The sequence below is a fragment of the Caloenas nicobarica genome, chromosome Z (assembly GCF_036013445.1).
Source record: "Caloenas nicobarica isolate bCalNic1 chromosome Z, bCalNic1.hap1, whole genome shotgun sequence".
Taxonomy (NCBI): domain Eukaryota; kingdom Metazoa; phylum Chordata; class Aves; order Columbiformes; family Columbidae; genus Caloenas; species Caloenas nicobarica.
Window position 1 is genome coordinate 8,914,057 of NC_088284.1, and position 16,183 is coordinate 8,930,239.

The 16,183-nt window shown below is 42.2% G+C and overlaps 1 protein-coding gene across 1 annotated transcript in view; it reads right to left on the minus strand.

Annotated features, from left to right (window-relative positions):
* Positions 1-1,289: 1,289 nt before the first annotated feature.
* Positions 1,290-16,183, minus strand: part of DCAF12 (DDB1 and CUL4 associated factor 12) — a 29,988-nt gene continuing 15,094 nt past the window's right edge. Inside the window, exons 5-9 of the mRNA XM_065657033.1 lie at positions 14,881-15,074; positions 13,722-13,787; positions 12,851-13,013; positions 7,605-7,789; positions 1,290-6,842 (exon numbers count right to left, since the gene is read on the minus strand). Coding sequence (XP_065513105.1) covers positions 6,684-6,842; positions 7,605-7,789; positions 12,851-13,013; positions 13,722-13,787; positions 14,881-15,074 — 767 coding nt within the window. The 3' untranslated portion in view covers positions 1,290-6,683. The remainder of the gene's footprint in view (positions 6,843-7,604; positions 7,790-12,850; positions 13,014-13,721; positions 13,788-14,880; positions 15,075-16,183) is intronic.

Consider the following 16,183-nt stretch of genomic DNA (forward strand, 5'->3'; position numbering starts at 1 on the left):
AGCAAGTGAAGAAGCATTCCTGTTTCCATGCTCTTATGATCCTTCCAGGTGCAAAGGGACATCTTGTATTTATCACACCATCCTCTATTATCTGCATAGGAGATGGCAACTCAGCCCGAGTTCCACATGTCAGTTTAAGTTTAAGAACAAAGGTATCCTTTGCCAATTCAGAAAATTAAGCCAAACATGTAAAGCCTTCGTATCGAAAAAAATGAACACTTTTCAGAGGAGAAACAATTTACAAGGTAACTCTGATAACCAAGCCACCCATGCAGACAGGCTGGTTTTGCATTCTATCTGCAATCTCCCACTGTTCCATTTGCAAGCTGCATCAATAATTTTGAACAGTTTTACCTTATAGTTAAAAATGTGCACTGTAATATTTGAAGAGAGCCGTAACTGCTCCACTTGACAGCTTCTGTGACCAGGTCAGGATCCAGTGCTGTTTCTGACACAGCTCACAACAGAAACAGCAAGCTGAGAAAGGCTCTGTTAAATGTGTGAAATTGCAAGAGTTGTTAACAAACATCAGACCCTGGATTCAGAACAAAAGCCAGCAAGTATCAGCAAGTCCTGATTTTTTTTTTTTCCCCTCAAGGCTTTGGATCTAATATATTTGGGGAGAAAGAAAGGAAAAAAAGAAAAAAGGGGGGGAAAAAAGAAAATTAAAGAAAATTTTTAAAAAATTAAAAACAGAAAAGAAAAAACAAACAAAAAAAAAGAAACAAAAAGAAAAAAACAAAACAAAAAGAAAAAACAAAACAAAAAGAAAAAACAAAACAAAAAGAAAAAACACCCAAACCACAATATTACAAACAGTTAACTGTAGGACATCCTACTCTCAGGTAACAAGTTGTGATCACCGCACATTATAAAAAGTTTGTGCATCATATACAAGTACATCATAGGCAATGGGGAAGATCCAGCATTTGTGTACACATTAACATATAGGCAAGCACTGATAAATGTCACAGGTAAGATTGATCCCAAGACAAACCAGTGCATTGATTTGTGTCTACACCACATCCTGCAACAAACGGAACAGGTCACAAGTAATGGTACAAATCTGTTGCAACTTCAACATGTTCATCTTAGAAAAAGACAATGGATGTACCCAGCAGTGATGAGTTTGAGATAACTTTACAAAGATCAAGGTACCAGAAGAGGAAGGCACATTAACCTCTGGTTGGTCCATTTCAGTATTATTTGGATGAGTCATAGTGATTTATATACCCTGAGACTGTGGGAGGCCTTGAAAAGAAAAGGAGACCAGGTGAACGGGCAAATAAAAAGTACAAGTTTAATGAGATTTTAAGATTCAGCACCTGAATTTTCCCTTTTAATAAGGGCATCTAGAAAAGCAGTTCCTAAGAAAACAATGTATTGACTCCTAGATTTTTGTTCTTAGGTCAAAGAATCAAAATCTAGGACTATAGAGGTATCACACTATGTTGCAAGGGTTTTTACATACCCTTTCAGTTTCAGTCTAATGACCAGAATTTGTATACAATCAAGTATTTTACTTGGTGGTTTTTTGGGTACAGAAATGGTCGGGCAGCTCATGTTTTTCCCAGCCCCGGCACCCTGTTTTAGATCTGTGTGCACTTCTGCAGAGCATCCTCCTGGCACCAGGGTGCTAGAGGGAAAGGCTGTTAGAAAATGGCACCCAATTTTTAACTGCAAAGATTCCTTTCTGTCAAGAGCATTCTTTTAATTAGCCAAATACCACATGGTTTTGACAAAGAAACGCAGCATCACAAGCAAAAAGGTACTTTCTAATTTAAATCCTTGAAAATTAGCATGGAGAAACAAGAATGACAGGGATATCTACTTGATCTCTCTGAAAATGTTTCTGATTAAGCCCTTTCACAAGTACCTCCTGAGCAATCAGGAACTCTCCCCTCTGTTTTTAAATTCCTCAGGAGTCCTGAGAGCAACACCAAACACTGTTGGGCTTTCGCCTTTTCTCTTTTGCCTCCTTGCCCACCCTCACCACACAACAAAGTGCTGGCCTGCAGAGGCAAGGGAGAGCATATGCAGGAGATTCCTTCAGACAAGATGTGTTGTATTCTCCTTTCCACTCCCCCTTGTCTGCAACCTGGACAAATTCCTGCTGTCTGTGCTTCAGAGACTTTAGAATAAGTTACTGAAGGCACTGCAACACTCAGAAATGCATTTTGAGTTGAGGTCACACCATGGGCTCTGGTTGTGGGGTGGCCAGCAGTGTGTATGGGGATTTTCACCTGGCTTTAAGCTGGAGAGCATGTGCCTGGCCGGTGTGGGAGCCCAGGGCCAGCACAGGCTGGTGACAGGATCAGCTCCGCTGCATCACATGCAGCTCTGCAACAGCGCTCCTAGGAACGAGCTGCACCCCAGCTCAGACTACTGCTATTAGTCGCAGCAGCAATTGCAACAGAAGCTAATTATGAACCTCTCAGACAACTGGGTTTATGGAAAATAAGGGTATCAGACCACCACAAACAGGTCTCAGAGCTCCCACCTGGCTGCTCGAAAGATGCTGCTGCTTTGCCAAGATGTAGTCTTGACAGCCCGTCTGTTCTTGGTTTCTTGCAAACAAACAAAACAGGTGACCTCCGTGAAGGGTCTAGGCAAGCCTGCTTTATTTCCCATCTGCACCAGGTGAGGGACATCAGTTCACACGGTCAGTAAGTGCCTCTCAGCTGAGGGGCAGAAATTAAGACACCAAACCACCACTCAACATAGCTGGATCATAACTTTAATCTGTTAACTCTGCAGCTGCAAAATATATACAAAGCAAGTGCTCGGCTGAAGGAAGAGGATGAAATTCTGGAGAAGAATAAGTGATACATAAGTATCTTAATCCTTAAGATACAAAAAGCTGCCAAGGACTTGAAATGGAGGCAGCAAATATATCCCCATAACGAAGTTCAGGAGTCCCCCTCAATAAAGGAGTCAACAACATGAACATAACCTTTGTGGACAGACTAAGTCCAGTAAGATCACTGGGCACTCTTGCAATGAATCTCAAAAATGAATCTATGTGGAAAATAAACAACTGAAACTAGGAACAAACACCTATTAACTATTCTTTGGTAATTTACTCACCTTGGACTAACACCAGCAGCACTGAGGAGGGAATCAAACAAATGGACTCAGTTTACAGCACCCAAGGAGTGCACCAGCAATTCTCCCTGTCTGACTTGACTGTACAAGGGAGAAAACTGGAGGAATTACCAGGAATAAGGTGTTTGGCGAAGAGGGTGAGCACCACCCTCATTGCTGTGCTCAAGCTAACACTGCAAAGAAGCTTCTGCTTCCTTAGCAATGTCCATCACATAATACCTAGTTGTTACTGAGGGGCTGCTACGCAGTAATTAACAAGCTGTGTATTACCAAACCCATAATTAAGTCACTAGTTTGATTATGAATACGGAAAATGTAATACCTAAAGATACCCAAATTAACATGGCAGTCTACTGAAAAGAGCTGAGCAGTAAGATTAACTGCCTCCTACACTCACTGGGCAGCACGAAAGATCCCACAAATCTGAAATGTCAATAGCAGGAAGAAAAGTCTGAAGGTCTGTTATGATTGAAGTTCTTTTCTCTCCTTCAAGTGGCTAACGTGAGACAAACCAGAGTCTGTTCTCCCCAGGAACAGACTGTTACTGTGTAATCCCCTATCAGTCAAATATGTGCAAGGACAACTGCCCAGTTCCACAGCCTGAGCCAGTCCCAAATGTCTACCCAGTTTTAAAATAAAGCAAATTGAAGGTCTCGAGTATGGCTTGACAAAATGCCAGCAAGCCCATTTCTGCTTGACAGAGGTCACCTCTCCAAGTACAATATTGCTGCAGTAAAGACTGGGATGATTCGGGGTGGAGGAGACAACCCCAAACAGAACATTGAGGAGGGCAGGAAAGCGCAAGGGAGAGAAATCATTAAGAAACATGGGAAAAGATAAAATGGTCTGAAAATGTCCCTGCCACTGGGTCTCAGCAGGGCACAGTGAGCTGCTCGAGCTACAGAAGTGCAGTCACCAGACAGAATTCCATCCACAATGGGGGTGTATCTGCCATTTGAATAATGGGGTGCACCCAGTTCACCCCCATACACAGCCCAGAGATTCCCTGCTGTACAGCCATTCCTACCCCTGCTTTCCTCACCCTGATCCTGGATTTCAATTCTGGTGTCTAGCCCAGTAGGGCAACAAAATCAAGCCAGAAAACATAGCTTCTCCTCTTATTTCTCTTATCACATTTGGACAGCTGGAATATCAGCACCTTTCTCTGCCTCAATTCCTAACACTGACTGGGCCAAACTGACATATGACCAACCACAAAATATTCTGAAACTTAACACCTGTATCCCTGCAAGTATTTAAAACCACTGAAATAGGCTAGAAATTAAACTCTCTCTGGCTCAATTTGTTTGCGTGCTTGCAGTGCTATCTAGTTTGTTCCCATTTTTTTGCGAGGCTTTTCACACAGCAACAAGGATGGCTCCCTCCTCAAGAGAATTATCTTTGCAAGAGGGCACCCTGAAAGCAGAACTGATGGAAGCACGTGAGACTTGAGGAATTTTACATCATTGTCCAGATTCTTCTGAGAGCTCTCTAAAGCTTCCTATACAGAAAATAAGGGAAGAAAAGGGCGCTCACACTACCAGGCTTTAGGACCACACACTGAAGTGCTCCAGGAGATGACAATCAGCAGAGGGACACCCTTTCCAGGGGTGCCAAGGTGACATCTTCAGTAACCTAGAGACTGCAGAAAAATCAGCCTCTGTGTTTGGAGGCTGAAGCTCAGTCCATAAAAATACCTTTTCTGTCCCCTCACCCAGACATGGAATATGCTTCAGTTAATAGCTCAACATCAGGGCTAGGATTTCCAGACCAGGAGTCCTCCTTTGGCACGAGTGATGCTAAGTGCCTAACTAGCAACTGTTGTTTCAGCAGAATTGGAGGACACACGAGTAGACTCAAGTGTGTAGTTTCTATAAAAAAAGAAGCAGCATCTCAAACCAAGCCCAAATTAAAAAAAAAAAAAACTAAGCTGAATGTGTTCCCTGTGACAGAGTGATCTTACACAGTGGCTGCAGGAGTAATCTTAGAAATACACAGCCTGCCATACTTCACCTAGTTTTTTTTCTTTATACTTCCACTTCTCAAAACCCCTAGAATGACCACACCAGTACGTTGCCATCACAAAACAACACAGGCACCATTACAATGTCTTTAAAAAACAACGAACAACTCTAAAATTGTAGAGCTCCTTTGTTAACCCATGGTTTATAACTAGCAGAGGGAACTGCATTCCTTGCAGGATTTCCATCCAAGTCTCCACTACCAACTGGAAACTAAGCCTGAGCCTCACTGCTCGGTGTTACTGATGAAGATATTGAGTCCCAGAACGAGAGGGGCTGCAAGGACACATGCAGACTGGCTCTAGGCAGTCTGGCAGGAACTGTGTGAGGGACTGGAGCTACTCCTCAGTGGTGGCTGTGATCTCCAGCACAGACCCGAGAACAGAGCATGTCCCAGCCTTTGTTCTCAGCTTCAGCCAACTGCCCGTGCGGCACCAAAGCAGTGAGGTACAGGCACACCCTGCTCTACAGGTGACAGGAGCAGGGAAAAGGTATTCATCCCAGCAGAGGACAGAGGCGTCAGTAACAAGCCCAGATTTTGGTGCATGCCAGAAGGCTAGGAGGAACACCCTGGAGTCCTGCATTTTAGCCTGGCACAAAAAAGGTTGCGGGTTTTAGGAAGTTTATGAAGAACCCGTGAGCTACCACAGCAGCATACACAGGAACCTTGGCTCATCTGGAAAACAGATAGATTTATTCTATTTTGAATGACAAGAACACTCATGTCCCTAACCCCCATTTCCTCTCAGCACCTCTGCAGGCCCCAAATCCAACGTCACCCTTCAACAGCCACCCTGCAAAATGGCCTACGCAAAGTCCAGTTGTGCAAGCTGATACCTGGGACAGGCAGAGAAGGAACAGAAGACAAATTTTAGCTCCTGGCACTGCTGAAAACTACAGTTCAAATACAAATGCACTTTAGAGACCTCCTGCACTTCTGCAGTTTGGGCCTGATGGGCAATACCCCTGGGCAATCAACCCCTGGGCTCCAATGAATACAGCTTAAAACTACCATATTCCTTTATGTATAAACTGTGTCATTAGACTTGTACTTTTAAAAAATAACATCAACCCAGGCCAGGGCCAGGCTCTGCAGATAAAGTAGTAGTTTATCTCTTATAAATATTTTTAATATTTTTTAATTACAAGTAGTCCTCACTCCAGGTAATGTAACTCACACAAAGTACCTGCACACACACACCCCCTAGGCTTTCACAGAAAGCCCAGGAGCAACTACTCTATAAGAAAGGAATCCCACCTCACAGCAAGTAGGGGAGGGGGCACATGGCCAAAATAGCCTAAATGTGGGGGAAGAGTCATTTGGAGTAAATACAATAAAAAGGTATTTCAAAAACCCTTCATATAGAGGATCAAGGAGGTTAAAGCAAAAAACTGGTTCAAAAAGATGTACAAAAATGTTGGAGACCGATAGAAGACTGCCAAAAAATAACTTGCATTTAAATCAGAAACCAACAGCATCACACAATTTTGTTGTTACAAAAAAGGAAAAGAAAAGTGGAAATCTGTGTAGAGATCACCATTTATAAAGAGTTATCATTAGCTCCAGAGACCAGCGTAATTCCCATGAAGTCCTGATGGAAGGGGGCCTCCTGCCACGAAGAGTTTTGTTCCAGACGAGTCGTAGCAGTGGGTGTAAACAGCATTCGGGAAGAAATTTATGTCAGAAAAATAATTCCTCCAGGTTTCATCATGATTCTGTTAAAGGAAAGTTGAGATTGTTACTGTTGCCAAACAAACCCAAAACCTTATTTCACAAAAGCAGAAGGTAGCTTCCAGAGCCTAAAAAGGTATCTTTTCTGTTAGTGCTGCCTGAAGCTTCAGACAGATCAACCTGAGGATACCAGAGTTGTCCTAAAGCTTTTTCTGAGGACATTTGGGCCAAACATTGGAGGGGGAAAGATATCATGTTTCATTAGTTTTTCAAGTTATGTCACAATACAAAACATAACGTAGGAAAGTTAGACAAAGCCATTAACTGCTTTATGATAACACACAGGAAATCGAATTCCAGTGCTTGTCATGGCATTAGCTCAGGAAGCCACAGTTTCTAAAACTGTACATAATTACATTAAATCTTACTTTGAGCTCCATGTTAGAGTAGCACAGTTTTAAAGGAAGACTATGTATTTTGTGTTTGAGGTTCTGGAAACTACGAATTAGCTTACATTTAAAAATATAAAGATATAAAATCTAGTTCATTTATGAATCTGTGCATAAGAACAGCAGTCAGTATGCCTTACACTCAAGCAACCAACCATTCAATACCCTTTCATAAAGCTTTTGCAGAAAGCAATTCTGCAGCACTTCTTGCTTTTCATGATTACAGTTGTCGGTTACATGATCACTGTTTTTACTGGGATACACCTCAAACAATAGTTCCCATTGCTACAAAACGAATGGGTTCAAGCTCTACAGCACTCCTGTGTAAAGAGTCTCCTACAGCTACGAGCTACTCACCAGCCAGCCTTTCCCAGTAGTCAGCTTCAGTATTTCACCTCCTCCTAATTTCTGCTTCTGTCCATAGCAGGCACGTGGGGGCTTTTCATCCAGGAACCTCTGGGCTTTGATGTCGTAAAACAACAAGGAACCTTGCCCCGTCCCCACTGTGATGATGTGCTCATAGAAGCTCACCGACCGAATACCTGTTAAACAGAGAAGGGACACACAATGCAGTAAGGAAGATGGATGCTTTGGCTCTGCCGTACTGCTGCTGGAAGTCTAAAATTTTCTTTAAGAGGAACTACCTACTAGTATTCTCCACAACACGTAAGTTTCCCCACTTCTACACAGCAATGCAGATGAATCCCATGGATACTACTGAAACAGCAACTTCAATTACATACACTACTTCCTGCTCCGCTGAGGCCACCAGCTACACTGATGGTGCATAGTAAGAAGCTTTGTTCTCAGCAGGCCCCACCTCTGCCAGATAAGCAAAGATCATAAACCATTTAGGATCAAGACCAGCTTTGTTCTGTCTGCCACGAGCCTCTGTGTGAACACACCATGAGCGAGTACACGGCAGCAGAGGAAAGAACGTCACATTGGTTTCCTCCATGAGCTCACCCCCTATCCAGCTACCTGCCAAACTGTGACAAGTGACCACGTGAGAAAAGTTACTGTCCCAGCTGCCACGAAATGCATTTTGCTGATCAAGAGGTGAGCTGTAAGAAAATATAACCATAATAATCACTCATCATTTTGCTGCTAAGATAGATCAGGCTTTTAAATAATTTTGAATTTATCTGCACTCAAATATCGCCACACAAGCACACCTTATCCTTCGTAGCTGGCACTTTCCACACTTCACCTAGCAATGAAAACAGACTAGGAATCCTACAACCTAAGCAATACCATGTGAGACCAGCACATGGGAAGCTACAAGTTTCCAGTCCAAACAAAACATTCTAGCACAATTCAGTTATGCCATTAAATTGGGTAAAAGGAGTACATTTTGTTTCCACAAAATCTAAATCTAAAGTCTCAGCTAAACAAGGGTCCATTAAAAATTGTCTTGAGGAGATTCTGCATGTAGGAATTCACAATTTGTATGATGTCCTGTCATCTCATCTCTATTTGTCGTGCAAAAGGTTTGTTCTGTGTAAGCACTTTACTGCAAACAACTCTTCTACTCAGATTAAACCCCACCACATCTAAGCTTTTCCTTCCTGCACAACATGACACCAGGTTATAAACTCTAAGGCTCTTTAAGCCATCTCCAAAGTACCACTGAATTACAGCCTAAACAAGCATTCAAACAGGAGGGGAAAAGAGTGAGTTACACCCACTACATCCACATGTCAACTGCTGTCACTGTACCAAGTGGGACTGAACGTCACGAAGCTTATACTGGAAAACACCCAGCAGGAAACATGACAGCGACATCAGAGAGGTGTGGATGCACCCAGGGAGCTTCCACTTCCCCTTTGTACAGAAACACATCTTTATCCTTCCTCCTCCACAACCTGACGTGACATCCACAGCCAGCAGCGTCTGTGACACGCACTTGGAACAGGCAAGGCCACATTGTTGTGCCCCAGATACGAGGTGATGCCTTGGCCGCAGGTGTTAACAGGTGGGAAAACACTGTCCCAGGTCTCATACCTGCTGAAGCAGATTTACTGAATCTGTGTAAGAATCTCCACTTTAATTCAGAGAACTACAAATGCATCTGAGCAAGCTGGAGACATTTCCCTCACCACCAAGGGCCTGGGTCTGGCAAATACTTGCAGAAAGCTTTAAGCCCTCTGCAATCAGCAAGAGCAGTCACTTGAATATGAGAAGAAGGCACAAGAGGGGACCTCTTCTTATTTTTGCTCCAAAAGTACTCTTGACAAGCAACCCAGCAGAACACTTATTTAACGGAAACAGGTGATAGAGTATGAAAGCAGGTGGCATATACTTTTCAATGCAATTTATTAATAAAAAGCTGCAAAATGCAGAATGGCTGTGGATCTTTCTCTAATCAAAAAAATTAACTGAAGGAATCTGTGATGTACACACTACTAAGAGCACGTTTAGAACAAGCTTTCAAGGACAGCACTTCAATTGGTTCCTAAGGGCCTGAAGTACCTCAGATTAATCATTCCCATCAAACTAAAAGCACGACCTGTGCTAGAACTGATCACAGTAAGCTCTCCAACATACCCAGCACTCTGCCACCTGTGGACCTGGACTGCTTGGGTCAGCAATTGAGTCTCACTGCTGAGAGCCAGAGAGGATCTACAAATCCCAGAAGGAAATGAAGATGCAGCAGCGTGTCCTACACAAGGAGTGGACACAGATTCTGTGCTGCGCAAGCTCTGTCCACTACATTAACATTGCTGCCTTCAGGATGCAAGTCACAGGCACACAACATTGCACTGCACGCCAGCTGAGCAGAAAGCAGATGTCTGCAAAAGACTAGAGTCCACGGCCTGCACATCCCTGTGCAGCTGCTAAGAGCAGCAACACTTACAAGATGCACTAAAAAGCATCAGCTGCTGTCTCGGGTAGAGCAGACAGGGTTGCACTGGGTGAAAAACAGCCCCAGTTACAGTCTTACTAAGCAAGAAAAGCTTCTCTCAACTGGTTTTGTATACAACACTAATGACCTGAAGTTAATGTGGACTTACCACGTTCAGCAGGTGCATTTGGAAGCTGAAAGCACATTCAGGTAACACTTCAAAGCACTTAAAACCAACCCAGATTTTAGTCTGCAAATCAATAAACAGCCCACTTTCTAGAGGTGCTGCCCCACTCCAAGTCCCAGCGAGATGAACAGAAAGTTGAAACACTCAGTATCTTCTTAATTAATGTTATTAAGTGCCTCTACGATAATGCCAAAAAAAGATCTGCATCTGCCAACTATGCAGAACAGAAAAAGCCTGTGTTCAGTGCTGTTCTCCAGACATGAACTGGAGATGCCCCAGAGATGCCACCTACACATAGATCATCCCCCAGCAGTGATGATCACATACTCAAGGCAGAAGATTTCAGCCCCCACTGGGCACCACACTCCAGTGTTGCCGCTTGCTCACTCCTCCTCCTGCCCCGGTGGGATAGCGAGAATTGGGGCGGGGGGCGGGGGGAGCGGGAAAAATGTAGATCTCGTTGAGATAAAGAAAGTTTAACAGGACAGCAAAGTGTTAGGGAATAGACTGCCTTAGTTTACTGAATTATTGGGTATACTGCTTCTTAGGGAACTTGTTTAGAAACTGCTCATATTGAATTTGCTCAGCATGAGTCTGCCTAGTATAACTTCTGCAAGCAGTGAAACTTTGACCTTTCTGCTTTGTTAAGTAAAAAGGGCCTCAGGGTCTTCAAGGTAGAAGATAAGGGGAGCTGCATCCCTGGAGATAAGTAAAGGAACAGAACTGTGTCTAACAGAAGACTCTCTTTGTTTATTGCCAATAACTTATTTTCTCCAGTTGTAGGTGCAAAACAGCAACTAAAAGTCAGGGCTTTGACTGACGGCCCACCTGACAAAAGTGAAGAACAGGGAGACCTCAGATCCTAATCTTGCAATTGGCCCAGAGTGACATGCAAGGAGTGGGGGCTTGGATTGAGGAAGTATAATTTTTCAAGTTTTTTTCTGCTGATGGTGCCTCTTTGGGAAGCACCAAGCTAAAGCTGCTCTATGCTGTACTTTGTGAATCAATTATTTATTTTAGAAGAGTTTCTGGAATCCATGCCTGAGTCTCTGTTGCAGGAAATCTTGGGAAAAGGAACTTGCCTAAGAGTTCAGCACCCCAGATGGGATCCATGGCCACCACCTTCAGAGCCTGTTGTCAACAGGTGTGTTCACCTGGGACCTTTGGAGAGCGCAAGGCACCAAAGGGTGAGTGTTAAAATTCCTGGGGCAGATTTAGTGAAAGTACTGCTGCAGCTTGTTGGAGAAATAAACAGTAACAATAATGACAACAAAACAAAGTGAGTGATACACAATGCAATTGCTCACCACCTGGAAAATTGATGTCTAGCCCTCTTCTGAGCAGTGATTCCCTCTCCTGGCCACCTTCCCCATTTTACATGCTGAGCATGATGTCATATGGTACAGAATATCCCTTTGGCTAGTTTGGGTCAGCTGTGCTGGCTGTGCCTCCTCTCAGCTTCTTAAGAAAATTAACTGTATCCCAGCAGAACCCAGGACACTTCCCTACAACACTGAAGGGTGACAGTTTCAGGACATCCACAGAGCCCTCACCAACAGTGGGGCAGGACAAGGGCTTTTGCTGGTAAGTTGTTCAGGTGACAACATGAGTTGGTAAAGCACCTTTTCTCATATTATAGAAACTTCCCCCATATCTGAAGGAAGCACACCCTGACATTTATCTAGATAGCACCACTCAGACTCCAGTAACCACATAAATAAAACTTTCCTAATCCTTGCCTAGATGCATTCCCTTTTGATAAGTTACCGAAAGAAGAGATGGATGCCTAGAGACAAGCTAAACAGGACTGCAATTTATTAGTCTGGGATTGATATGGTTTAAAATGGGCACCACAGCACAGTGCCTTCTCATGCTTGAAAATAAAGGGTATGGGAAGAAGCTCATGGAACCAGGTACCCTGCAAACCCTCACACTTGGTCCTAGTTTAAGATTCAATTGGACACACTGCATCCACATCATAAAAGGAAAACAGCACTCAACCTGCAAACTTTTTCTAAAAAAAGAGTGGAGCTTTTGTATATTTAAATCAAATAAATATAAATTGAAAATTAAGAGTCTCACTCATGGCTTTAAAATTACAGAACAAGCATTCACTGACAGCACGGACTCCCAATATGATAGCTCAAAGCAGACAACAAGCTTTTTTCTGTTCCCAGAGAAAAAGGCAAGAATAGACAGTATTAACAGTGGTACAAAGACTAGTTTTTCTTTAAGATGAAGTAAAACAGTAAGACAGTAAAAAAAAAGTAGAAGTAAGAAGTTCAGTAAACTTCAGTTCATTTTTAAAAGTTCAGTAGTATTTGGATGGTGTACAACTTACTCGATTGTAAAAGCACTAATGTTGTCTATCATATTTCAGAGTTGCTTTTAAGTTTGGTTTGCTGGTTGCTCAAGGAATACTGGCATAAAAGCAAAACCTACATATACTACCAATGATTTCGTCTACCACACAAAAAGTCTTTCCTATTCATTAAAAGCTTATCTTACTGCAGTCTTAATAGCTACTTCTGCAAGCAAACCACTTGAAGCACCCTTTGACAAGTTTCTTACCACTGCCTCGTTCTTTGGAACAGACGGATTTCACATTGTGAGAAGGCTGCCTGGGATCCAGAAAGGAGACATGTGCCTGTGATCCTACTGCATACACTGACCACTCCTGACCATAAGCCAAACACACGTTCTCCCTGCAGTATGGCAACTTTGTGGAAAGCAACTGGAAACAGAAAAAAATTAACAATCAACCCGTTATGAGAAAAGAGCAAGATGTTAATAGAACACTTCTGTAAGCTATGTTCAAGGGAGTTGCAGTGAAAAAAACTGAAACACGGCTACAAAATAAGTTCACCACAAAACCAGAACATTTAGAGAAAAGTAACAACCTGACCCACAGCAAATAACCTGAAGGAGATGGGATGCCTTATCTGAACCAAACTGAGATAATAAAGGCTGAAGCCAAATATTATGCAAAGAAAATGGGCAGTTTGGTGAATTGTTTTACATCTTTCTAAGCTGCTGCTATTTCTTCAGCAGGTGTACACAGGCATCAGCTCTCAGCTGAAAAAGCTTACCTTGTACACTAGCAAAGATATGTCTAGGTTTGAGCTGTAATTACACTTAAATAAGTGCAACTTCCTTCACGAACACTGCTAATCAAGTATCCATCACACTCTACACAATGGTTCACTTCAGCTAACCCAGAACTGCAGAAAGTTAAGAGCATTCCTACCCTCTGAAATAAGGGCAGGAGTGATTTTCTCTCCTCAAGTTCTAATTTGCAGGATATTTCATTTTACATAGAGCTTTTAAGTCTTTTACAAATACCACTGCTCTTTCTTCAAGCAATTAAAGGAGATGAAGAATAGTGAACAGCCTTAACTGCTAGGTAACTTTTGAAATTTATCACCAATGAACAGAAAAGCACCTTTGATAGTGTGTGCTCTGCTTTCCAAAGATGAAAATACCCATCTAGGGACACAGCTCCCAGCTCCTGTTAAAAAAACAAACAGAGAAACAAGAGAGTTAGTTTCTGTATTACAGATGTCCCTACAAACTCAAACTCACATTCTCTACTATGCAGGCTGCATTCTCTGGATTGAACTCATCCATAATCCTGTGCATGCTTACCAAGATAAATTTTAATTTTATACTGATCTTGATAGAATGCAACAGAGCATAAAGGTGCCAGGTAGAATAAGAATTAATAAAACAACAAATAATTAAAAAATACTTTCAAAATTTTAGATCCTGTAGGCAATCAAATAATGAACTATTAGACAGTACAAGCTAGAGTTGGCAATTTTCTTCAGCAGCTGCCGCACTGATTCTGACCCTGAAGTAAACATTTCTTCCCAAGCACTACCCTACTGAAAAGTCTCCAATACAGAGGAGTAATTAACAACTATAGTGAAAAATAAAGCCCAGAGGAACACTGTGCTTCTGAGAGCACACCCACCTTTGCTTCAGACCTTCTCTGTTCTTTGAGGGCAGAAAGAAAAGTAGTGGAGGATGAGCTGCTACTCCCACCAGTAATAACAAGAGATCAGCATGCGGAGGTTAACATTTACTGTTTGTCAAATGCAAACACAGTAACACCAAAGCAAGCACTGGTGTCTGCCCCCCGTGTCAGTCACTTTGCTTGCTGAGCAATCCAGTAATGACTCGGCCATCAAAACAGGAACTGCCTGAATGTTGGCTGGTCTTCATGAAAGGGGAAGAAGGAAAGCAGCAAGAGCACTCAAGAGTGAGATTCAAGCTGCTAGAGGTATTTTGATGCTTTATGTGCTTCTTGTAAACACCCCCTGTCACCTCTGCCTTAGGGTACAAGTCTAAAATCAAACTCACAGGAAAACCGTTCCTTCTGAAAACATGATTTTTTTTGTTCTACTGGACTTCTCCATTCACTTGATGAAGAAGCAGACATAGCAGATAAAGACAACCATCTCATATAGCAAAGATGAAAAAGGATCAGGGAAAAAATATTAAGTTCCTTCTTCGGTATATTTGACTTGTATTACTTCTTTCTTCTTCTAATAACATGCACAGTTTTAGGACTTTTCAACTGTCTTGCTTATCTTACTGACCTTGTTCTTATTGTTGAAAGCCAATGCTCGGACTTTGCAGTTGTCTGGATTGGTGTTCTCTTTGGGGATATCCTTCAGAGCCCTGTGTGTTATGTGGGCATAGACAGGAACTTGAGAGAGATTATGCTTGGCGTCGCTTTTGGACAACACATCCTCTGTAACTTCCCAGAGACCCATTGAACCATCCCGGGAACCTGAACAAACAGTCCATAAATGAATAGCCCATTTCACATATACATAAATCCCCTTTTTAAAAAAAGGAATAAACAACAAGGTCTGAAAGAAATAAAGGATACTATTAATTTAATCTAACTGAACACATTGGTGGTGCCTATATATTAATTGTTATTAAAACATGATTTAACTGAGCTGTAAAGTTCTTAACATTGTGAACTCACTGTCAGCTGGTTTGTCTACACCATTTCTAAGCAGCCAGATCACCTCATCTGTTTTCAAACTGATCAGGATGCATCAAAACCACAATACTGTACAACAATCACCATTAGAGATTCACACATAAACTCGGAAGTGACTGAAAAGCCTACATTCAGCCTGGCTTACCAAGGCTGAGGCTGACAGTCTTTTAAGCCAATATAAAAACCTCCAAGAAAACTCAGCTGAGTCTATGCCAACTGGAGTTCATTTTATTTCTGCCAGTATGCTTATAGATATGTACACACACATTTGTGAACAGAAATAACTATTTCAAACCACAGTTTGTGCCAATTTCTATCAAATCTATTTTAAAATTATTTTTCTTAAGCCCATGCAACCTTTTGTTTAAAAAAGGTAACACAGGAACTGGGGCTGAACAAGAAAGAACTCGGTTTTATACTCAATCTGAAGATATTAATCAAAAATATTAATCAATAAGACTAACAATACTGGATGAAAAAGTTAAATGTCTTTGGTTTGTAGATCAACACAGGTTGATGCAAGGCCCTATTCCCATCCCTTCTGGTGTTTAGGCAATTCACTTCCATCTAAGTCAGCTCTGACAGATTTCACATGTACTTCAGTTTCTTCCCTACACAATGTGAAAAACACATCTCTCCTTCTCTCACAGGGAATGCATAAGAAATATTTCATGTATTGAAGACGCTGGAAAAAACCTAGACGCCTACATCAGACTATTAAATTTACAGGCTTTTGTACATCAAAGGGAATAAGTTGCAAAGGCAGACAGCTGAGGAAAACATCTTGTTGCAATACGGGTGGTCCAGCATAGCAGAGATGGCTTTGTCCCCTCACAGATTGATTCAGTCATTTGCCACTATCACCTACTACAGCCAAATACAACAGG